General features: G+C 46.2%; 3 protein-coding genes across 8 annotated transcripts in view; all 3 read left to right on the top strand.

Annotated features, from left to right (window-relative positions):
- Positions 1-4,219: 4,219 nt before the first annotated feature.
- LOC115157630 (transcription factor BTF3 homolog 4) lies at positions 4,220-17,025 on the top strand. Its single transcript, XM_029706051.1, has 6 exons — positions 4,220-4,335; positions 5,313-5,375; positions 10,017-10,130; positions 12,679-12,880; positions 14,163-14,228; positions 15,951-17,025. Exons 2-6 carry the CDS (start codon positions 5,322-5,324, stop codon positions 15,995-15,997), a joined length of 483 nt encoding a protein of 160 aa, XP_029561911.1. The 5' UTR covers positions 4,220-4,335; positions 5,313-5,321; the 3' UTR covers positions 15,998-17,025.
- LOC115156485 (adhesive plaque matrix protein-like) lies at positions 16,413-19,084 on the top strand. The gene is made up of 2 exons (XM_029703907.1): positions 16,413-16,724; positions 16,994-19,084. Exons 1-2 carry the CDS (start codon positions 16,413-16,415, stop codon positions 19,082-19,084), a joined length of 2,403 nt encoding a protein of 800 aa, XP_029559767.1.
- A 3,604-nt stretch (positions 19,085-22,688) lies between these two features.
- Positions 22,689-23,558, top strand: part of LOC115157629 (zinc finger FYVE domain-containing protein 9) — a 58,830-nt gene continuing 57,960 nt past the window's right edge. Inside the window, exon 1 of one of the 6 annotated variants that reach the window (XM_029706047.1) lies at positions 22,689-22,707. The gene's annotated coding sequence lies outside the window, so the exon portion shown is untranslated. The other 5 variants (XM_029706043.1, XM_029706049.1, XM_029706044.1 and 2 more) reach the window with 5 other exon arrangements.

The raw sequence follows: 23,558 nt of genomic DNA, 5'->3' as shown, positions 1-23,558 counted from the left end.
ACCCTCCCTGTCTTTCTGTAGTCCAATCAGATGGATCAACACCCTCCCTGTCTTTCTGTAGTCCAATCAGATGGATCAACACCCTCCCTATCTTTCTGTAGTCTCTCCAATCAGATGGATCAACACCCTCCCTATCTTTCTGTAGTCCAATCAGATGGATCAACACCCTCCCTGTCTTTCTGTAGTCCAATCAGATGGATCAACACCCTCCCTGTCTTTCTGTAGTCCAATCAGATGGATCAACACCCTCCCTGTCTTTCTGTAGTCCAATCAGATGGATCAACACCCTCCCTGTCTTTCTGTAGTCCAATCAGATGGATCAACACCCTCCCTGTCTTTCTGTAGTCCAATCAGATGGATCATCACCCTCCCTATCTTTCTGTAGTCCAATCAGATGGATCAACACCCTCCCTGTCTTTCTGTAGTCCAATCAGATGGATCATCACCCTCCCTATCTTTCTGTAGTCTCTCCAATCAGATGGATCAACACCCTTCCTATCTTCCTGTAGTCTCTCCAACACTTCTAGATCTACTACTGGAGGTGGGAGGAGCCATGGTGGGTTTACAGGAATACCTACCGTTGGACTAAACTCCCTTCCATACAGTCCCATCTCCTTCGCCTGGGTGTTACCCACCCACCCAAAGCTCGTCTTCTGTCTTCGCTCGTGTTCCCAGCATGCCTGTAAAATCCCTTTCTCAGGATGAGACACCCCATGTCCCTGTAAGTTGACCCAATAATTCAATGGCAGCTGCTGTCTCCTAACGCCCCGCTACATATTCTGAGGCCTTGTCCCTGTATGACCTCTAGCCTTTCCAATGAGGTCAGGGCTGCCGAACCATACGCTATACTGCCATAGTCTATTACAGATGAGGTCAGGGATTACAGATGAGGTCTGGGCTGCCGAACCATACGCTACACTGCCATAGTCTATTACAGATGAGGACTGGGCTGCCGGGCCATACGCTATACTGCCATAGTCTATTACAGATGAGGTCAGGGCTGCCGAACCATACGCTATACTGCCATAGTTTATTACAGATGAGGTCAGGGATTACAGATGAGGTCAGTGCTGCCGAACCATACGCTATACTGCCATAGTCTATTACAGATGAGGACTGGGCTGCCGGGCCATACGCTATACTGCCATAGTCTATTACAGATGAGGTCTGGGCTGCCGAACCATACGCTATACTGCCATAGTTTATTACAGATGAGGTCAAGGCTGTCGAACCATACGCTATACTGCCATAGTTTATTACAGATGAGATCAGGGCTGCCCTACCATACGTTATACTGCCATAGTCTATTACAGATGAGGTCAGGGCTGCCGAACCATACGCTATACTGCCATAGTCTATTACAGATGAGGTCAGTGCTGCCGAACCATACGCTATACTGCCATAGTCTATTACAGATGAGGTCAGGGCTGCCGAACCATACGCTATACTGCCATAGTCTATTACAGATGAGGTCTGAGCTGCCGAACCATACGCTATACTGCCATAGTCTATTACAGATGAGGTCAGGGCTGCTGAACCATACGCTATACTGCCATAGTCTATTACAGATGAGGTCAGGGCTGCTGAACCATACGCTATACTGCCATAGTCTATTACAGATGAGGTCAGGGCTGCCGAACCATATGCTATACTGCCATAGTCTATTACAGATGACGTCTGGGCTGCCAAACCATACGCTATACTGCCATAGTTTATTACAGATGAGGTCAGGGCTGCCCAACCATACGCTATACTGCCATAGTCTATTACAGATGAGGTCTGGGCTGCCCAACCATACGCTATACTGCCATAGTCTATTACAGATGAGGTCAGGGCTGCCGAACCATACGCTATACTGCCATAGTTTATTACAGATGAGGTCAGGGCTGCCGAACCATACACTATACTGCCATAGTTTATAACAGATGAGGTCAGGGCTGCCGAACCATACGCTATACTGCCATAGTTTATAACAGATGAGGTCAGGGCTGCCGAACCATACGCTATACTGCCATAGTTTATTACAGATGAGGTCAGGGCTGCCGAACCATACGCTATACTGCCATAGTCTATTACAGATGAGGTCTGGGCTGGCGAACCATACGCTATACTGCCATAGTCTATTACAGATGAGGTCAGGGCTGCCGAACCATACGCTATACTGCCATAGTCTATTACAGATGAGGTCAGGGCTGCCGAACCATACGCTATACTGCCATAGTCTATTACAGATGAGGTTAGGGCTGCTGAACCATACGCTATACTGCCATAGTCTATTACAGATGAGGTTAGGGCTGCCGAACCATACGCTATACTGCCATAGTCTATTACAGATGAGGTCAGGGCTGCCCAACCATACGCTATACTGCCATAGTCTATTACAGATGAGGTCAGGGCTGCCGAACCATACGCTATACTGCCATAGTCTATTACAGATGAGGTCAGTGCTGCCGAACCATACGCTATACTGCCATAGTCTATTACAGATGAGGTCAGGGCTGCCCAACCATACGCTATACTGCCATAGTCTATTACAGATGAGATTAGGGCTGCCCTACCATACGTTATACTGCCATAGTCTATTACAGATGAGGTCAGGGCTGCCGAACCATACGTTATACTGCCATAGTCTATTACAGATGAGATTAGGGCTGCCCAACCATACGCTATACTGCCATAGTCTATTACAGATGAGATTAGGGCTGCCCTACCATACGCTATACTGCCATAGTCTATTACAGATGAGGTCAGGGCTGCCGAACCATACACTATACTGCCATAGTCTATTACAGATGAGGTCTGAGCTGCCGAACCATACGCTATACTGCCATAGTCTATTACAGATGAGGTCAGGGCTGCCGAACCATACGCTATACTGCCATAGTCTATTACAGATGAGGTCAGGGCTGCCCAACCATACGCTATACTGCCATAGTCTATTACAGATGAGATCAGGGATGCCCTACCATACGTTATACTGCCATAGTCTATTACAGATGAGGTCAGGGCTGCCGAACCATACGTTATACTGCCATAGTTTATTACAGATGAGGTCAGGGCTGCCCAACCATACGCTATACTGCCATAGTCTATTACAGATGAGGTCAGGGCTGCCCAACCATACGCTATACTGCCATAGTCTATTACAGATGAGGTCAGGGCTGCCGAACCATACGCTATACTGCCATAGTCTATTACAGATGAGGTCAGGGCTGCCGAACCATACGCTATACTGCCATAGTCTATTACAGATGAGGTCAGGGCTGCCGAACCATACGTTATACTGCCATAGTCTATTACAGATGAGGTCAGGGCTGCCCAACCATACGCTATACTGCCATAGTCTATTACAGATCAGATCAATGTAACATACATGGTCCTGAATGAGGAACGCCCAGCCCTCCCCACTCCTTCCCCGTCAGACAGCGCATCACGTTTAGCACCTTCTTACACTTTCCCACCACTCTCTCAATGTGTACTGCCCAGATCAGTCTAGTGTCAAAGTGTACCCCAACCACCCTCTGGAACTGGATCCTGGACTTCCTGACGGCCGCCTCGAGGTGGTATGGGTAGGTAACAACACATCCGCCACGCTGATCCTCAACACAGCGGGCCCCTCAGTCAAAAGATACACACAGGGTATCTTTTGACTGGCAGTAAACATTTACTACAGGCTGTGGTGTATCCACTACCATAACTTCACTAAATTATTTTAATTCGCTTCCGCATAGGAGATTCGATTGACTGCTCTAACTTTTGCCACTTCCATATCCTTCGCCCTTACAGGGCACACTCCATATCCTCAGGATCATGATCCCCATTACAATTGTAACACAGGTTGTCCTTCGACACACCGTTTTTTAATATACTGTGTGAGTCTGCAGACACTTGAAACATGGCCAAATCCTTTACAATTCTTACACTGCAATGGTTTTGTGGACAAAAACTCTTCCAGCGTATCTTACATAACCAAGCTTCACATGCAGTAGATATTTGCTCTTTATCAACAACAAAAAACAACAAGACTGAAAGACATTCATCTTTTTCTCCATTCACACAGCGGGTCAGACTCCGGGCACTAACCACAAGAATATTCTTCAGTTATTCAACCTGAACAACAATTAACCTTTTGTTGAAAATCTACACACCAAGGAAATATTGTCACCTGGCGGTGAGAAAAGACCATTATTTTCCAATTCACCACCGTCGCCATTCACTAACCGCGTGTTTCCTGCTGAGTCCCACAGTTCCGTTGTGCTGTGAACCGGTCTGGATAGAGCTGCTGTACGGTGTCACCGATCAATACAACAAGCTACCGAGGCTGTCTTTACACGGGTAAATACATGATTCAACTGGGACTATGGACTGTCAGACAAAAAGAAAGATAACAACCTTATTAAAGTAATACACGTTTCTGTCGGTTTGCTTTAAGCATCACATTTTGTGTTGTTTACATTTCTGTCTCGTTGGCTAGGTTACCTAGCTAGTTGGCTAGGTTACCTAGCTAGTTGGCTAGTTGGCTAGGTTACCTAGCTAGTTGGCTAGTTGGCTAGGTTACCTAGCTAGTTGGCTAGGTTACCTAGCTAGTTGGCTAGTTGGCTAGGTTACCTAGCTAGTTGGCTAGTTGGCTAGTTGGCTAGGTTACCTGGCTAGTTGGCTAGGTTACCTAGCTAGTTGGCTAGTTTGGCTAGGTTACCTAGCTAGTTGGCTAGGTTACCTAGCTAGTTGGCTAGTTGGCTAAATTACCTAGCTAGTTGGCTAGTTGGCTAGGTTACCTAGCTAGTTAGCTTAGCTAGGGTTTATGTAGTAACGTTAAACTTCTTATTTTTTTACCTAAATAGTTAGCTAGTCACCTCGCCAATAATCTCTGAACCGTTTGTTACTTTTAGAAATGTATCTAATAAAAAATAAAATTGGTTAATAACTTGCTAAATGACAGTTAGATAAGTAGCTATGTATTTTATGGCTAGCTGAGTGTCAATGTTTTAACTAAGGGTTTATCTAGTTAAAGGTAATTACTAGTTAGCTTGCTATTTACTAACAATGTTATCTAGCTAACTTTAGTTAACTAAATAGCTCGATAGATATATATATATAACCAGTTCAACTGTAAGTTTATTCAACAGCTTCCTTAATTTGTAACTAGGTCCATTCAACATTTCCACAGTGGTTTAAGGATAAACCTGTAGTAAGATAATAGATTCAGTGACTGAAACAGATTCATGTCATTCAGTAGTGAGTAGACATACGTTTTCGTTGCCATTTGTTGTAAATTAATATATGGAAATATTGTCTGTCCCTTCCTTTATCAGATAAAGGCCATGAACCAAGAGAAACTCGCCATACTTCAGGCCCAGGTCCGGATAGGTGGAAAGGTAACTAAATAGTGTACACAGTACACTATTTCACTTTTTCATTTCTGGTCATCAAATCAAATTCTATGTCACATGTGCCGGTGTGGACCTTACTGTGTAATGCTTACTTACAAGCCCTTAACCAAAAAATGCAGTTCAAGAAATAGAGTTAAGAAAATATTTACTAAATAATAATTTTTTAAAGTAACAAGATAATTACATAACAATAACAAGGCTATATACAGGGGGTACCAGTAGCTAGTTAATGTCGGGGGTACAGGTTAGTCAAGGTAATTTGTAAAGTGACTATGCATAGATAATAAACAGAGAGTAGCAGAAGTGTAAAAACAAAGGGGGGGGGGGGGTCAATGTAAATAGTTCGGGTGGCCATTTGATTAGTTGCTCTGCAGTCTTATGGCTTGTTAAGCTGTTAAGGAGCCTTATGGTCCTAGACTTGGCACTCCGGTACCGCTTGCCGTGCAGTAGCAGAGATAACAGTCTATAACTTGGGTGACTGGAGTCTTTGACAATTTTTGGGGGGCCTTCCTTTAACACTGCCTAGTATATAGGTCAATGTAATGGGTTGGGTTGACGGTTACCAAACCAACTGCTGCCTAAATGCCTGGTTGAAGGGAGTTAGATGTGATAAAGCAGCTGCCAATCCTGTTTCCCTGAGTTCAGCATTCCTATTATGGACAGATGCTTTGGCCCATTCAGCCTGGGGCCTGTGTGGCTGGACTACGGGGGCCCAGGGTTTTGTCTCTTACTGTTTAGTAGGGACAACCTCCTGTGCTGTCTCCCCTCCACAGATAGATGGCGCTGTTGACACTCAGGATATCACTAACCGGTTATTGTTTAAATTGGAACCTTTATTTAACTAGGCAAGTCAGATTAAGAACAAATTTCTTATTTACAATGACGACCTACATCGGCCAAACCTGGACGACGCTGGGGCCAATTGTGCGCCTTCCTATGAGACTCCAAATCACGGCCCGTTGTGATACAGCGTGGATCGAGGGGTTCTTCAAAATCGCTTTTAAGTTTATGACGGTTGTAAGTTAGGCTTCTAACTCCATTATACTGACCAGAGATGGTTCAAAATGAGTTGAGAAATGTTTTGAGTGAAGACTTAGATGCACTATTGTAAAGTGGTTGTTCCACTGGATATCATAAGGTGAATGCACCAATTTGTAAGTCGCTCTGGATAAGAGCGTCTGCTAAATGACTTAAATGTAAATGTAAGACTCGTATACATTTCCCTGGGCTCTGAGTCTAACCAATGGGCAGAATATTCTATCTGTGTTCACTGTGTGTGTTGTATCCAAAGGTATTCAATGGTTGTATCCATTCTCCATTCATGGCTGCTCTGCATTGTTTCTCTTGTTTGTACCCGGTCCCACTGGAATAATGTGTTGTCTTCACTCGTTGTTCTTGTCCGCCATGAACTCTTAAAAGCTTCATGCCACAATGACTACCACGCTGTAGGACTCATTTTATCTAACGGGTGGGTGGCATCCCTAAGTCTAAATATTCCTGTTACATTGCACAACCTTCAATGCTATGTCATAATTACGTAAAATAATGGCTAATTAGTTCGCAACGAGCCAGGCGGCCCAAACGGTTGCATATACCCTGACTCAATTTCACCTGGTTAATATTGCCTGCTAACCTGGATTTCTTTTAGCTAAATATGCAGGTTTAAAAATATATACTTCTGTGTATTGATTTTAAGAAAGGCATTGATGTTTATGGTTAGGTACAGTCGTACAACGATTGTGCTTTTTTCGCAAATGCGCTTTTGTTATATCATCCCCCGTTTGGCGAAGTCGGCTGTCTTTGTTAGGAAGAAATAGTCTTCACAGTTCGCAACGAGCCAGGCAGCCCAAACTGCTGCATATACCCTGACTCTGTTGCAGTGGTGACACATTTTCCCTAGTTAAAAGAAATTCATGTTAGCAGGCAATATTAACAAAATATGCAGGTTTAAAAATATATACTTGTGTATTGATTTTAAGAAAGACATTGATGTTTATGGTTGGAGCAACGTGTACCTAAGCGATTATATGCAACGCAGGACAGGCTAGATGAACTAGTATTATCATCAACCATGTGTAGTTAACTACTGATTATGATTGATTGATTGTTTTTTATAAGATAAGTTTAATGCTAGCTAGCGACTTACCTTGGCTTCTTACTGCATTCGCGTAACAGGCAGGCTCCTCGTGGAGTGCAATGTAAAACAGGTGATTAGAGCGTTGGACTAGTAACCGTAAGGTTGCAGGATTGAATCCCCGAGCTGACAAGGTAAAAATCTGTCGTTCTGCCCCTGAACAAGGCAGTTAACCCACTGTTCCTAAGCTGTCATTGAAAATAAGAATGTGTTCTTAATCTGACTTGCCTAGTTAAATAAAGGTAAAAAAATATTTTTTACAAAAATCGGCGTCCAAAAATACCGATTTCCGATTTGTTATGAAAACTTGAAATCGGCCCTAATTAATCGGCACTTCCGATTAATCGGTCGACCTCTAGTACGGACAGCCCAGTAGATCACTGGGGCTGAGCTCCCTGCCATCCAGGACTTCTATCAGGTGGTGTGAAAGGAAGGGCCCGGGAAAATCGTTGGGATTCCCGCCACCCAAGCCATAGACTGTCTGCTTTGCTACCGCACAGCAAGCGGTACCGGAGCATCAAGTCTGACACCAACAGGCTCCTGAACAGCTTCTATCCCCAAGCTGTAAGACTGATAAATAGCTAACACAATGGCTAAATGGACTGAGTTGACCCGTTTGTTATTTTTTTCACTGTCTCTATACACACTCACACACACTGACACTCTAACACACACATAACATGCACACACATTTATATAGACTCTACACACACACACACACACACACGCTTGCATACAATCATCATATACGCTGCTGCTACTCTGTTTGTCTTATATCCTGTTGCCTAGTAACCTTCCCCCTATACATATCTACCTCCATCACTCCAGTATCCCTGCACATTGTTAATATGGTACTGACCCTGTATATAGTCACCTTACCCCTATACATATCTACCTCCATCACTCCAGCATCCCTGTCCCCTTCCCCCTATACATATCTACCTCCATCACTCCAGTATCCCTGTCTCCTTCCCCCTATACATATCTACCTCCATCACTCCAGTATCCCTGTCCCCTTCCCCCTATACATATCTACCTCCATCACTCCAGTATCCCTGTCCCCTTCCCCCTATACATATCTACCTCCATCACTCCAGTATCCCTGTCTCCTTACCCCTATACATATCTACCTCCATCACTCCAGTATCCCTGTCCCCTTCCCCCTATACATATCTACCTCCATCACTCCAGTATCCCTGTCTCCTTCCCCCTATACATATCTACCTCCATCACTCCAGTATCCCTGTCTTCTTCCCCCTATACATATCTACCTCCATCACTCCAGTATCCCTGTCCCCTATACATATCTACCTCCATCACTCCAGTATCCCTGTCCCCTATACATATCTACCTCCATCACTCCAGTATCCCTGTCTCCTTCCCCCTATACATATCTACCTCCATCACTCCAGTATCCCTGTCCCCTTCCCCCTATACATATCTACCTCCATCACTCCAGTATCCCTGTCCCCTTACCCCTATACATATCTACCTCCATCACTCCAGTATCCCTGTCACCTTCCCCCTATACATATCTACCTCCATCACTCCAGTATCCCTGTCTCCTATACATATCTACCTCCATCACTCCAGTATCCCTGTCCCCTTCCCCCTATACATATCTACCTCCATCACTCCAGTATCCCTGTCTCCTTCCCCCTATACATATCTACCTCCATCACTCCAGTATCCCTGTCTCCTTCCCCCTATACATATCTACCTCCATCACTCCAGTATCCCTGTCTCCTTCCCCCTATACATATCTACCTCCATCACTCCAGTATCCCTGTCCCCTATACATATCTACCTCCATCACTCCAGTATCCCTGTCCCCTTCCCCCTATACATATCTACCTCCATCACTCCAGTATCCCTGTCCCCTTCCCCCTATACATATCTACCTCCATCACTCCAGTATCCCTGTCCCCTTCCCCCTATACATATCTACCTCCATCACTCCAGTATCCCTGTCCCCTATACATATCTACCTCCATCACTCCAGTATCCCTGTCCCCTGTCCCCTATACATATCTACCTCCATCACTCCAGTATCCCTGTCCCCTTCCCCCTATACATATCTACCTCCATCACTCCAGTATCCCTGTCTCCTTCCCCCTATACATATCTACCTCCATCACTCCAGTATCACTGCACATTGTTAATATGGTACTGGTACTGGTACTGACCCTGTATATAGTCACCTTCCCCCTATACATATCTACCCCTATAGCATCCCTGTACATTGTTAATATGGTACTGGTACTGGTACTGGTACTGACCCTGGTACTGGTACTGGTACTGGTACTGACCCTGTATACAGTTTACTTACTTTCTCACGTTCTTCTTATATCTCGTGTTTTTGTTCTAACTTATGTTATATTTAGTGCTACATTGATATTGATTACTGCGTCGTTGGGTTTTGGAGCTTGCAAGAAAAGGCATTTCACTGTAATTGTGCAAATAACTTGCTAACTTGTTGTTGTCCTCCCCAGGGAACAGCTCGTAGGAAAAAGAAGGTGGTTCACAGAACGGCAACAGCTGACGACAAAAAACTCCAGAGTTCTTTGAAGAAACTGTCAGTGAACAACATCTCTGGTATTGAGGAGGTAAAGGCCAAGCAATGACTTTATCATCACACCTTTTCTCCAAGTGTTATTATGTTATCAGTGTTTCTATATTGCCAGTCCACTTACCCGTGTGAAAACACAGCTGGGAGTTCTCTCCTCTTATTCCTTAATGCAACATTTTTTTGACAGACTAATTTACTGTGCCTTCTGGGATAATTATGGATTTTTTTTTTCTTCTTCTTTTGACTCTATACTCCAAAGTTTGGGATTTGAATTAAAAAAAACAATGACTATGAGGTTAAAGTGCAGACTGTCAGATTTAATTTGAGGGTATTTTCATCCATATCGGGTGAACCGTTTAGATAATTACAGCACTTTTTGTACCTAGTCCCTCCAGTTTAGGGGACCAAAAGTATTGGGACGTATATTAAAGTAGTAAGTTTAGTATTTGGTCCCATATTCCAGCCACACAATGATTACATTAAGCTTGTGACTACACACATTTGCTGTTTGTTTTAGTTGTATTTCAGATTATTTTATGAGAAATAGAAATTAATGGTAAATAATGTATCAGTTTGTAGTCACTTATATTGTAAAAAATTAAGTGTTTCTAAACACCTCTACGTTAATGTGGATGCTACCATGATTATGTATAATCTTGAATAATGATGAGTTGAGAAAGTTAGACACACAAATACTAAACTTTTCACTACTTTAATACACATAAGTGAATTTTTCCTAATGCTTTTGGTCCCCTACAATGGGGAACTTATGTACAGAAAAATATTGTAATTTCTAAACAGTTCACCCAATATGGATGAAAATACCCTCAAATTAAACCTGACCGTTTGCACTTTAACCTCCATAGTCATTGTTTGATTTGAAATTAAAACTTTTGGAGTATAGAGCCAAAAGGAGAAAATGCTTCCCTGTCCAAGTAACTATGGAGGGCCCTGAATATGTACAGAGCATTCGGAAAGTATTCAGACCCCTTCCACTTTTTGTTTACGTTAGTCTTATTCAAAGAATTATTAAATAAAAAATCCTTCATCTACACCCAATACCACATAATGACAAAGTGAAAACAGGTTTCTAGACATTTTTGCAAATGTATTCAAATTTAAATACAGATACCTTATTTAAGTATTCAGACCATTTACTATGACAGTCAAAATTGAGCTCAGGTGCATCCTGTTTCCATTGATCATCATTGAGATGTTTCTACAACTTGATTGGAGTCCACCTGTGGTCAATTCAATTGATTGGACATGATTTGGAAAGGCACACACCTGTCTATATAAGGTCCCACAGTTGACAGTGCATGTCAGAGCAAAAACCAAGCCATGAGGTCGAAGGAATTGTCCGTAGAGCTCCGAGACAAGATTGTGTCGAGCCTCAGATCTGGGGAAGGGTACCAAAAAATATCTGCAGCATTAAAGGTGTCCAAGAACACAGTGGCCTCCATCATTCTTAAATGGAACTAGTTTGGAACCATCAAGACTCTTCCTAGAGCTGGCTGCCCGGCCAAACTGAGCAATCGGGTGAGAAGGTCCTTGGTCTGGGAGGTGACCTAGAACAGAGTTCCTCTGTGGAAATGGGAGGACCTTCCAGAAGGAAAACCATCTCTGCAGCACTTCACCAATCAGGCCTTTATGATAAAGTGGCTAGACAGAAGCCACTCCTCAGTAAAAGGCACATGACAGCCCGCTTGGATTCTCAGACCATGAGAAACAAGATTCTCTAGTCTGATGAAACCAAGATTGAACTCTTTGGCCTGAATGCCAAGTGTCGAGTCTGGAGGAAACCTGGCACCATCCCTACGGTGAAGCATGGTGGTGGCAGCATCATGCTGTGGGGATGTTTTTCAGCGGCAGGGACTGGGAGACTAGTCAGGATCGAGGGAAAGATGAACGGAGCAAAGTACAGAGAAATCCTTGATGAAAACCTGCTCCAGAGCGCTCAGGACCTCAGACTGGGGCGAAGGTTCACCTTCCAACAGGACAACGACCCTAAGCACACAGCCAAGACAACAAACTAGTGGCTTTGGGAAAAGTCTCTGAATGTCCTTGAGTGGCCCAGCCAGAGCCCGGACTTGAACCTGATCGAACATCTCTGGAGAGACCTGAAAATAGCTGTGCAGCGATGCTCCCCATCCAACCTGACAGAGCTTGAGAGGATCTACAGAGAAGAATGTGAGAAACTCCCCAAATACAGGTGGGCCAAGCTTGTAGCGTCATACCCAAGAAGACTCAATGCTGTAATCGCTGCCAAAGGTGCTTCAACAAAGTACTGAGTAAAGGGTCTGAATACTTATGTAAATGTGATAGTTTAGTTTTTTTTCTTCTAAAAACCTGTTTTTGGTTTTTGCTTTGTCAGTATGGCGTATTGTGTGTAGAAAAACAATTGAATCCATCTTAGAATAAAGGTTGTAACAAAATGTGGAAAAAAATCAACAAGTCTGAATACTTCCCGTATGTATGTATGTATGTATGTATGTATGTATGTATGTATGTATGTATGTATGTATGCTATTGATAACTGGTGTCCAATCCTCGTCTAAACCCCCCCCCCCCCCCCCCCCCCCCAGGTAAACATGATTAAGGACGATGGCACAGTGATCCACTTCAACAACCCCAAGGTGCAGGCCTCTCTGTCTGCCAACACGTTTGCCATCACAGGCCATGCAGAGAACAAACAGCTGACAGAGATGCTCCCAGGCATCCTCAGCCAGCTGGGGGCAGACAGCTTCACCAGCCTCCGCAAACTGGCAGAGCGGTTCCCACGCCAAGGTGGGTGGGACATGGAGACACCTATAGATACAAGTGTACACACACACGCAAACACACACACGCACACACACACGCACACAGGCACACGCAAACACACACGCAAACGCACAGGCAGATGAGAAGGACAATTTCTGACGTGGTCACATTTACACTCTGTCCCCTATACAGACACACTCTGTCCCCTATACAGACACACACTCTGTCCCCTATACAGACACACTCTGTCCCCTATATACACACACACACACACACACACACACACACACACACACACACTCTGTCCCCTATATAGACACACTCTGTCCCCTATACAGACACACACTGTCCCCTATACAGACAGACACACACACTGTCCCCTATACAGACAGACACACACACTGTCCCCTATACAGACAGACACACTCTGTCCCCTATACAGACAGACACACTCTGTCCCCTATACAGACACACTCTGTCCCCTATACATACAGACACACACTGTCCCCTATACAGACACACACACTGTCCCCTATACAGACAGACACACTCTGTCCCCTATACAGACAGACACACTCTGTCCCCTATACAGACACACTCTGTCCCCTATACAGACAGACACACACTGTCCCCTATACAGACACACTCTGTCCCCTATACAGACACACTCTGTCCCCTATACAGACACACTCTGTCCCCATATACACACACACTCTGTCCCCTATACAGACAGACACACTCTGTCCCCTATACAGACAGACACACTCTGTCCCCTATACAGACAGACACACTATGTCCCCTATACAGACACACTCTGTCCCCTATACAGACACACTCTGTCCCCTATATACACACACTCTGTCCCCTATACAGACACACTCTGTCCCCATATACACACACACTCTGTCCCCTATACAGACAGACACACTATGTCCCCTATACAGACACACTCTGTCCCCTATACAGACACACTCTGTCCCCTATACCGACACACTCTGTCCCCTATACAGACACACACTCTGTCCCCTATACAGACACACACTCTGTCCCCTATACAGACACACACTCTGTCCCCTATACAGACACACACTCTGTCCCCTATACAGACACACACTCTGTCCCCTATACAGACACACACTCTGTCCCCTATACAGACACACACTCTGTCCCCTATATACACACACTCTGTCCCCTATACAGACACACACTCTGTCCCCTATACAGACACACACACTGTCCCCTATACAGACACACACACTGTCCCTTATAAAATGTATATTTTTACCCATTCCTTCTCTAATTGCAGTACTTGACAACAAATCGATGTCAATCAGCAAACCAGAATATATTAAGGAGGAGGACGAAGTTCCAGGTATTGTTTCACAAGACACACGTCGTTGTTAAATGACAGCATCATGTGACCTTTGACCTTTTACTGTGATGTGAATGATCACGTGGAGGTGCAGTTTGTTGGTCTCTCCCTGGTGTGATATGGTGCAGTATGTTGGTCTCTCTCCCTGGTGTGATATGGTGCAGTATGTTGGTCTCTCTCCCTGGTGTGATATGGTGCAGTAGGTTGGTCTCTCCCTGGTGTGATATGGTGCAGTATGTTGGTCTCTCTCCCTGGTGTGATATGGTGCAGTATGTTGGTCTCTCTCCCTGGTGTGATATGGTGCAGTATGTTGGTCTCTCTCCCTGGTGTGATATGGTGCAGTAGGTTGGTCTCTCCCTGGTGTGATATGGTGCAGTATGTTGGTCTCTCTCCCTGGTGTGATATGGTGCGGTATGTTGGTCTCTCTCCCTGGTGTGATATGGTGCAGTATGTTGGTCTCTCTCTGGTGTGATATGGTGCAGTATGTTGGTCTCTCTCCCTGCTGTGATATGGTGCAGTATGTCGGTCTCTCTCCCTGGTGTGATATGGTGCAGTTTGTTGGTCTCTCTCCCTGGTGTGATATGGTGCAGTATGTTGGTCTCTCTCTGGTGTGATATGGTGCAGTATGTTGGTCTCTCCCTGGTGTGATATGGTGCAGTTTGTTGGTCTCTCCTTGGTGTGATATGGTGCAGTATGTTGGTCTCTCTCCCTGCTGTGATATGGTGCAGTATGTCAGTCTCTCTCCCTGGTGTGATATGGTGCAGTTTGTTGGTCTCTCTCCCTGGTGTGATATGGTGCAGTATGTTGGTCTCTCTCTGGTGTGATATGGTGCAGTATGTTGGTCTCTCCCTGGTGTGATATGGTGCAGTTTGTTGGTCTCTCCTTGGTGTGATATGGTGCAGTATGTTGGTCTCTCTCCCTGCTGTGATATGGTGCAGTATGTCAGTCTCTCTCCCTGGTGTGATATGGTGCAGTTTGTTGGTCTCTCTCCCTGGTGTGATATGGTGCAGTATGTTGGTCTCTCTCTGGTGTGATATGGTGCAGTATGTTGGTCTCTCCCTGGTGTGATATGGTGCAGTTTGTTGGTCTCTCCCTGGTGTGATATGGTGCAGTATGTTGGTCTCTCTCCCTGGTGTGATATGGTGCAGTATGTTGGTCTCTCCCTGGTGTGATATGGTGCAGTTTGTTGGTCTCTCTCCCTGGTGTGATATGGTGCAGTATGTTGGTCTCTCCCTGGTGTGATATGGTGCAGTATGTTGGTCTCTCTCCCTGGTGTGATATGGTGCAGTATGTTGGTCTCTCCCTGGTGTGATATGGTGCAGTATGTTGGTCTCTCTCCCTGGTGTGATATGGTGCAGTTTGTTGGTCTCCCTGGTGTGATATGGTGCAGTTTGTTGGTCTCTCTCCCTGGTGTGATATGGTGCAGTATGTTGGTCTCTCTCCCTGGTGTGATATGGTGCAGTATGTTGGTCTCTCTCCCTGGTGTTCAGGATTATCTCCACGTGATCTTGGAACAGTTTTCAGTCATTTTTAAATATGCTCATTGCTAATCTGAGAACAGGTGATTTGCTTGGGTTCACTTTGAAATTTGTTTTAGCAGAAGAATGGTTCTGGCCACGGCCAGGCTAGTTTCTCATAGCATATTGAATTAAATATTCTGTGTTTTACGTTTGCTTCATATGATACTCGTCTGGAATTAACTCCCATCTCTCCTCTCCACAGATCTTGTAGAAAACTTTGATGAGGCGTCAAAGAATGAAGCCGACTAACCAGTCCAAATCCAGCCCTCTTCTAGCCACCACCCAGTACCAACGACCCAGTACCAACGACCCAGTACCAACTACCCAGTACCAACGACCCAGTACCAACTCAGTACCCCACCAACGACCCAGTACCAACGACCCAGTACCCCACCAACGACCCAGTACCAACGACCCAGTACCAACGACCCAGTACCAACTCAGTACCCCACCAACTACCCAGTACCAACGACCCAGTACCAACGACCCAGTACCAACGACCCAGTACCAACTCAGTACCCCACCAACGACCCAGTGCCAACGACCCAGTACCAACTCAGTACCCCACCAACGACCCAGTACCAATGACCCAGTACTCCACCAACGACCCAGTACCAACGACCCAGTACCAACGACCCAGTACCCCACCAACGACCCAGTACCAATGACCCAGTACTCCACCAACGACCCAGTACCAACGACCCAGTACCAACGACCCAGTACCCCACCAACGACCCAGTACCAACGACCCAGTACCAACGACCCAGTACCCCACCAACGACCCAGTACCAACGACCCAGTACCAACGACCCAGTACCAACTCAGTACCCCACCAACGACCCAGTACCAACGACCTAGTACCAACGACCCAGTACCCCACCAACGACCCAGTACCAACTACCCAGTACCAACGACCCAGTACCAACGACCCAGTACCAACTCAGTACCCCACCAACGACCCAGTACCAACGACCCAGTACCAACGACCCAGTACCATTTACATTACATTTAAGTCATTTAGCAGACGCTCTTATCCAGAGCGACTTACAAATTGGTGCATTCACCTATAATATCCAGTAGAACAAACACTTTACAATAGTGCATCTAAATCCTTTAAAGGGGGGGGGGGGTTAGAAGGATTACTTTATCCTATCCCAGGTATTCCTTAAAGAGGTGGGGTTTCAGTACCCCGACCCAGTACCAACAACCCAGTTTTAACGACTCAGTACCCCACCTGCTATCCAGTACCAACTCAGTACCCCACCTACTACCCAGTACCAACTCAGTACCCCACCTGCTACCCAGTACCAACTTAGTACCCCACCTGCTACCCAGTACCAACTCAGTACCCCACCTGCTATCCAGTACCAACTCAGTACCCCACCTACTATCCAGTACCAACTCAGTACCCCACCTGCTATCCAGTACCAACTACCCAGTACCAACTCAGTACCCCACCTGCTACCAACTCAGTACCCCACCAACGACCCAGTACCAATGACCCAGTACCAACGACCCAGTTTTAACTACCCAGTACCAACGACCCAGTACCAACGACCCAGTACCAACGACCCAGTTTTAACTACCCAGTATCAACGACCCAGTACCAACAACCCAGTTTTAACGACCCAGTACCAACGACCCAGTACCAACGACCCAGTATCAACGACCCAGTACCAACGACCCAGGACCAACGACCCAGTTTTAACTACCCAGTATCAACGACCCAGTATCAGTGACCCAGTACCAACGACCCAGTACCAACTACCCAGTACCAACTCAGTACCCCACCTACTACCCAGTACCAACTCAGTACCCCACCTGCTATCCAGTACCAACTCAGTACCCCACCTACTACCCAGTACCAACTCAGTACCCCACCTACTACCCAGTACCAACTCAGTACCCCACCTGCTATCCAGTACCAACTCAGTACCCCACCTGCTATCCAGTACCAACTCAGTACCCCACCTACTACCCAGTACCAACTCAGTACCCCACCTGCTACCCAGTACCAACTACCCAGTACCAACTACCCAGTACCAACTACCCAGTACCAACGACCCAGTACCAACGACCCAGTACCAACTCAGTACCCCACCAACTACCCAGTACCAACTCAGTACCCCACCTGCTATCCAGTACCAACTCAGTACCCCACCTGCTATCCAGTACCAACTCAGTACCCCACCTACTACCCAGTACCAACTCAGTACCCCACCTGCTATCCAGTACCAACTACCCAGTACCAACGACCCAGTACTAACAACCCAGTACCAACGACCCAGTACCAACTACCCAGTACCAACTACCCAGTACCAACTCAGTACCCCACCTGCTATCCAGTACCAACTCAGTACCCCACCTGCTATCCAGTACCAACTCAGTACCCCACCTGCTACCCAGTACCAACTCAGTACCCCACCTGCTACCCAGTACCAACTCAGTACCCCACCTGCTATCCAGTACCAACTCAGTACCCCACCTGCTACCCAGTACCAACTCAGTACCCCACCTGCTACCCAGTACCAACTCAGTACCCCACCTGCTACCCAGTACCAACTCAGTACCCCACCTGCTATCCAGTACCAACTCAGTACCCCACCTACTACCCAGTACCAACTCAGTACCCCACCTGCTACCCAGTACCAACTCAGTACCCCACCTGCTATCCAGTACCAACTACCCAGTACCAACTCAGTACCCCACCTGCTACCCAGTACCAACTCAGTACCCCACCTACTACCCAGTACCAACTCAGTACCCCACCTGCTATCCAGTACCAACTCAGTACCCCACCTGCTATCCAGTACCAACTACCCAGTACCAACTCAGTACCCCACCTGCTACCCAGTACCAACTCAGTACCCCACCTGCTACCCAGTACCAACTCAGTACCCCACCTACTACCCAGTACCAACTCAGTACCCCACCTGCTATCCAGTACCAACTCAGTACCCCACCTACTACCCAGTACCCACTCAGTACCCCACCTGCTACCCAGTACCCCACCTGCTACCCAGTACCAACTCAGTACCCCACCTGCTATCCAGTACCAACTACCCAGTACCAACTCAGTACCCCACCTGCTACCCAGTACCAACTCAGTACCCAGTACCCACTCAGTACCCCACCTACTACCCAGATCCCACTCAGTACCCCACCTGCTATCCAGTACCAACTCAGTACCCCACCTACTACCCAGTACCCACTCAGTACCCCACCTACTACCCAGTACCAACTCAGTACCCCACCTGCTACCCAGTACCAACTCAGTACCCCACCTACTACCCAGTACCCACTCAGTACCAACTCAGTACCCCACCTACTACCTAGGACCAACTACCCAGTACCAACTACCCAGTACCAACTCAGTACCCCACCAACTACCCAGTACCCAACCCCTCTATCATGTGGGCTCAAACAGGGGCCTGTTCAGATAGACGTAATGTTACAGAAGGTATAGAACAGATATGTCTTGTCAAATGTAACGGAGAATCATGGTCTGCTCTATCCATTCTATTGACATCTGTGACGTTCAGAATGTTTCACATTTAACTGAATACTACACCCCCAGACCTCTCTGTTATGGGGGAACTGTCGTTAAAGGAACGGCCGTTTATCGTCTGGTATTTTTAACCTCAGAGAAACAGACCTGGCGTTCTGTCCCAAATGGCTCCCTATTCGTCGTACACTACTTTTGACGGGAGCCCCATGTAGGGAATAGGGGGGGGGGGTCCATTTTGGACAGAGGCCCAGTGTACCAACGCCATAGCAACACAACATGTATTTTAACAGGCTGTCACATTCGGGACTAGATCCCCCTGAGTGACGTGGGCACTTGTTCTTTGCGTTCTTAAATGGTACTCTTTGCCTCTTGTAGTATCACAGTGAGCAAAATAAGAGTCCCATTTCGAACGCACCTTACGATCGGCAACATCTAGAAGGTAATAAATGGCCCTTTGCTAAAGCACGGCGAACACGTTTTAACCCAGTCAGACATCATTAGACTTATTGAATTGTTTTTCTTCCTGTGTATTAAAAACAAAATATGTGATCCATTTTAATATTTCGTTTGCTGTGTTTTTATTGGCTGTATTAGAGATAATAACATTGGTTTTATTAGCTGTATTGGGGATAACAACATTGGTTTTATTAGCTGTATTGGGGATAACAACATTGGTTTTATTAGCTGTATTGGGGATAACAACATTGGTTTTATTAGCTGTATTGGGGATAACAACATTGGTTTTATTAGCTGTATTGGGGATAACAACATTGTGGGTTTTATTAGCTGTATTGGGGATAACAACATTGTGGGTTTTATTAGCTGTATTGGGGATAACAAAATTGGTTTTATTAGCTGTATTGGGGATAACAACATTGTGGGTTTTATTAGCTGTATTGGGGATAACAACATTGGTTTTATTAGCTGTATTGGAAGAACAACATTGTGTTTATTAGCTGTATTGGAAGAACAACATTGTGTTTATTAGCTGTATTGGGGATAACAACATTGGTTTTATTAGCTGTATTAGGGATAACAACATTGGTTTTATTACATTTACATTTACGTCATTTAGCAGACGCTCTAATCCAGAGCGACTTACAAATTGGTGCATTCACCTTATGATATCCAGTGGAACAACCACTTTACAATAGTACATCTATATCTTTTGGGGAGGGGGGGGGGGGGTAGAAGGATTACTTTATCCTATCCCAGGTATTCCTTAAAGAGGTGGGGTTTCAGGTGTCTCCGGAAGGTGGTGATTGACTCCTCTGTCCTGGCGTCGTGAGGGAGCTTGTTCCACCATTGGGGTGCCAGAGCAGTGAACAGTTTTGACTGGGCTGAGCGGGAACTGTGCTTCCTCAGAGGTAGGGGGGCCAGCAGGCCAGAGGTGGATGAACGCAGTGCCCTTGTTTGGGTGTAGGGCCTGATCAGAGCCTGAAGGTACGGAGGTGCCGTTCCCCTCACAGCTCCGTAGGCAAGCACCATGGTCTTGTAGCAGATGCGAGCTTCAACTGGAAGCCAGTGGAGTGTGCGGAGGAGCGGGGTGACGTGAGAACTTGGGAAGGTTGAACACCAGACGGGCTGCGGCGTTCTGGATGAGTCGTAGGGGTTTAATGGCACAGGCAGGGAGCCCCGCCAACAGGGAGTTGCAGTAATCCAGACGGGAGATGACAAGTGCCTGGATTAGGACCTGCGCCGCTTCCTGTGTAAGGCAGGGTCGTACTCTGCGAATGTTGTAGAGCATGAACCTACAGGATCGGGTCACCGCCTTGATGTTAGTGGAGAACGACAGGGTGTTGTCCAGGGTCACGCCAAGGCTCTTAGCACTCTGGGAGGAGGACACAAGGGAGTTGTCAACCGTGATGGCGAGATCATGGAACGGGCAGTCCTTCCCCGGGAGGAAGAGCAGCTCCGTCTTGCCGAGGTTCAGCTTGAGGTGGTGATCCGTCATCCACACTGATGTGTCTGCCAGACATGCAGAGATGCTGGTTATCAGAAGGGGGAAAGGAGAAGATTAATTGTGTGTCGTCTGCGTAGCAATGATAGGAGAGACCATGTGAGGATATGACAGAGCCAAGTGACTTGTTGTATAGCGAGAATAGGAGAGGGCCTAGAACTGAGCCCTGGGGAACACCAGTGGTGAGAGCACGTGGTGCGGAGACGGATTCTCGCCACGCCACCTGGTAGGAGCGACCTGTCAGGTAGGACGCAATCCAAGCGTGGGCCGCACCGGAGATGCCCAACTCGGAGAGGGTGGAGAGGAGGATCTGATGGTTCACAGTATCAAAGGCAGCAGATAGGTCTAGAAGGATGAGAGCAGAGGAGAGAGAGAGTTAGCTTTAGCAGTGCGGAGAGCCTCCGTGACACAGAGAAGAACGGTCTCAGTTGAATGCCCAGTCTTGAAACCTGACTGATTAGGATCAAGAAGGTCATTCTGAGAGAGATAGCAGGAGAGCTGGCCAAGGACGGCACGTTCAAGAGTTTTGGAGAGAAAAGAAAGAAGGGAAACTGGTCTGTAGTTGTTGACATCGGAGGGATCGAGTGTAGGTTTTTTGAGAAGGGGTGCAACTCTCGCTCTCTTAGCTCTATTGGGGATAATAACATTGGTTTTATTAGCTGTATTAGGGATAACAACATTGTGGGTTTTATTAGCTGTATTGGGGATAATAACATTGAATAGTTCAGATACAGTGTGTGTGTCTGAACTGGTAGTCTATATGGGGCTCTGGTCTCAGGTAGTGCACTGTAGGAAATACCTACCATTTGGGACGAAGCCTGTGCTAAGTTTAATTCTTTTTAATGACATGTTTTGATTTTTCATGTTATTGAGGGCTCCAAAGTAGACTGGATCTGCATGGTCACGAGTGGAGCAGCGGTCTCAGGCGTGAGGCGTCACTACAGCCCTGGTTCGATCCCGGGCTGTAGCACAACAGCCCGTGATTGGGAGTCCCATAGGGCGGTGCACAATTGGCACATTGTCGTTCAGGTTTGGCCCGGGGGTAGGCCGTCTTTGTAAATAAGAATTTGTTCCTAACTGACTTATTAACCTGGTTAAATAAAGACTCACAACACTGCAGAACAGAGCCTCGCCAGGAATGTGTGTGTAAATGTAGAGGCTATTTTTATACCCTAGATCTCACAGCATAGATCACCTCTCTGCCTGACAGCCAGACTGTGATACCTCTGGTTCAAAGTCTGAGATGAATACCATACATTTGTTTGGAAAATACCTGTCACAAGTCAGAATGTTAAATATAATAATATTTGAACATAGTTTTCCGGCTGTCCGTGTGGTTGGTACTTTTGGAAGGAGGAAGGTGAGACAGTATATATCCACAGGGAAGTAGAACGAGGTCACCTGAGACATGCGCACTAGATGAAAACAGACGCGTTCATACCTGCACAGATCGTGCACGTGTTTACACGGTTCTTTGTACGCATGCTTCAGGTGAGCGTTTTGAAAAGTTCATCTAATTATACTTTCCTGTGGATATATTCTCTCACTTTCCTTCCTCCAAAAGGACCAACCGCACGGACAAGCGGAGAAGTAAGTTCACATATCATTTAATTCAATATAGTGGCTGGAAAGAACTTTGCTGATCATGAATTTCTGCCTGACATAAGAATTCATTACAAATGAAACGTCGTGGCTTCAGGATAATCACATCAGTATATGGTTACATAGCCAATGTGAAATCCTATATACAATGAATTGCCATCGGTTACGTTTTAATTATGGCGAGAAGGAGTTGTATTCCACATGTAGTCCACTAGTTTTGACTGCGTTGAACTAGACAGGGAATTGGGTGTCGTTTTAAGACGTATTTCCTCAGGATCAAGGGGCGCTGTGCTGCTGGATTTTCTGCTCTGGCTTTGCGGCCTTGTTCTGTAGCCTGGAAAAACCACCTCGCAACGTTATGAAATGAATACCGGACTGACTTAACCGTGAAGCTCGTCTTTAATCCCGGCTCGGTCACCGTTGGATTGAGCCAAGATGTCGTGCGTTTCGCTGCCGTTACAGCTCCGGTAACCGTTCCTCATGTTAAGCCTTGGAGGAAGAGGAGGAGGAGGGATTGTTCAGTGTTGTGGTACAACTATTACTTTCAGACTTCTGCTGTTCGAGTCTGGTAACAACACAACTGTAAGTGGGGCTTCACGGAGAGACTTATCAAATCAGATTTTTAAAGGCTATCGTTGTAAATGACTGTGAGAGAGAGAGACAGAGAGAATGAGGGATACCAACAGAAGGATTTCATGCTACTGAACTTGATGATGAGGATAACACCAGTGAGTATAGTA

The sequence above is a fragment of the Salmo trutta genome, chromosome 21 (genome assembly GCF_901001165.1).
Source record: "Salmo trutta chromosome 21, fSalTru1.1, whole genome shotgun sequence".
NCBI lineage: Eukaryota > Metazoa > Chordata > Actinopteri > Salmoniformes > Salmonidae > Salmo > Salmo trutta.
Note: the sequence above shows the minus strand (reverse complement) of the source record. Positions and strands in the feature narration are given on the sequence as shown.

Coding starts and splice junctions, on each gene's coding strand:
- LOC115157630 (XM_029706051.1), top strand. CDS start 5,322: ATGAACCAAGAGAAACTCGCCATACTTCAGGCCCAGGTCCGGATAGGT. Junction 5,376..10,016: donor AGGTCCGGATAGGTGGAAAG/GTAACTAAATAG, acceptor TGTCCTCCCCAG/GGAACAGCTCGTAGGAAAAA. Junction 12,881..14,162: donor AGAGCGGTTCCCACGCCAAG/GTGGGTGGGACA, acceptor CTCTAATTGCAG/TACTTGACAACAAATCGATG.
- LOC115156485 (XM_029703907.1), top strand. CDS start 16,413: ATGACCCAGTACTCCACCAACGACCCAGTACCAACGACCCAGTACCAA. Junction 16,725..16,993: donor GACCCAGTACCAACGACCCA/GTACCAACGACC, acceptor CCTGCTATCCAG/TACCAACTCAGTACCCCACC.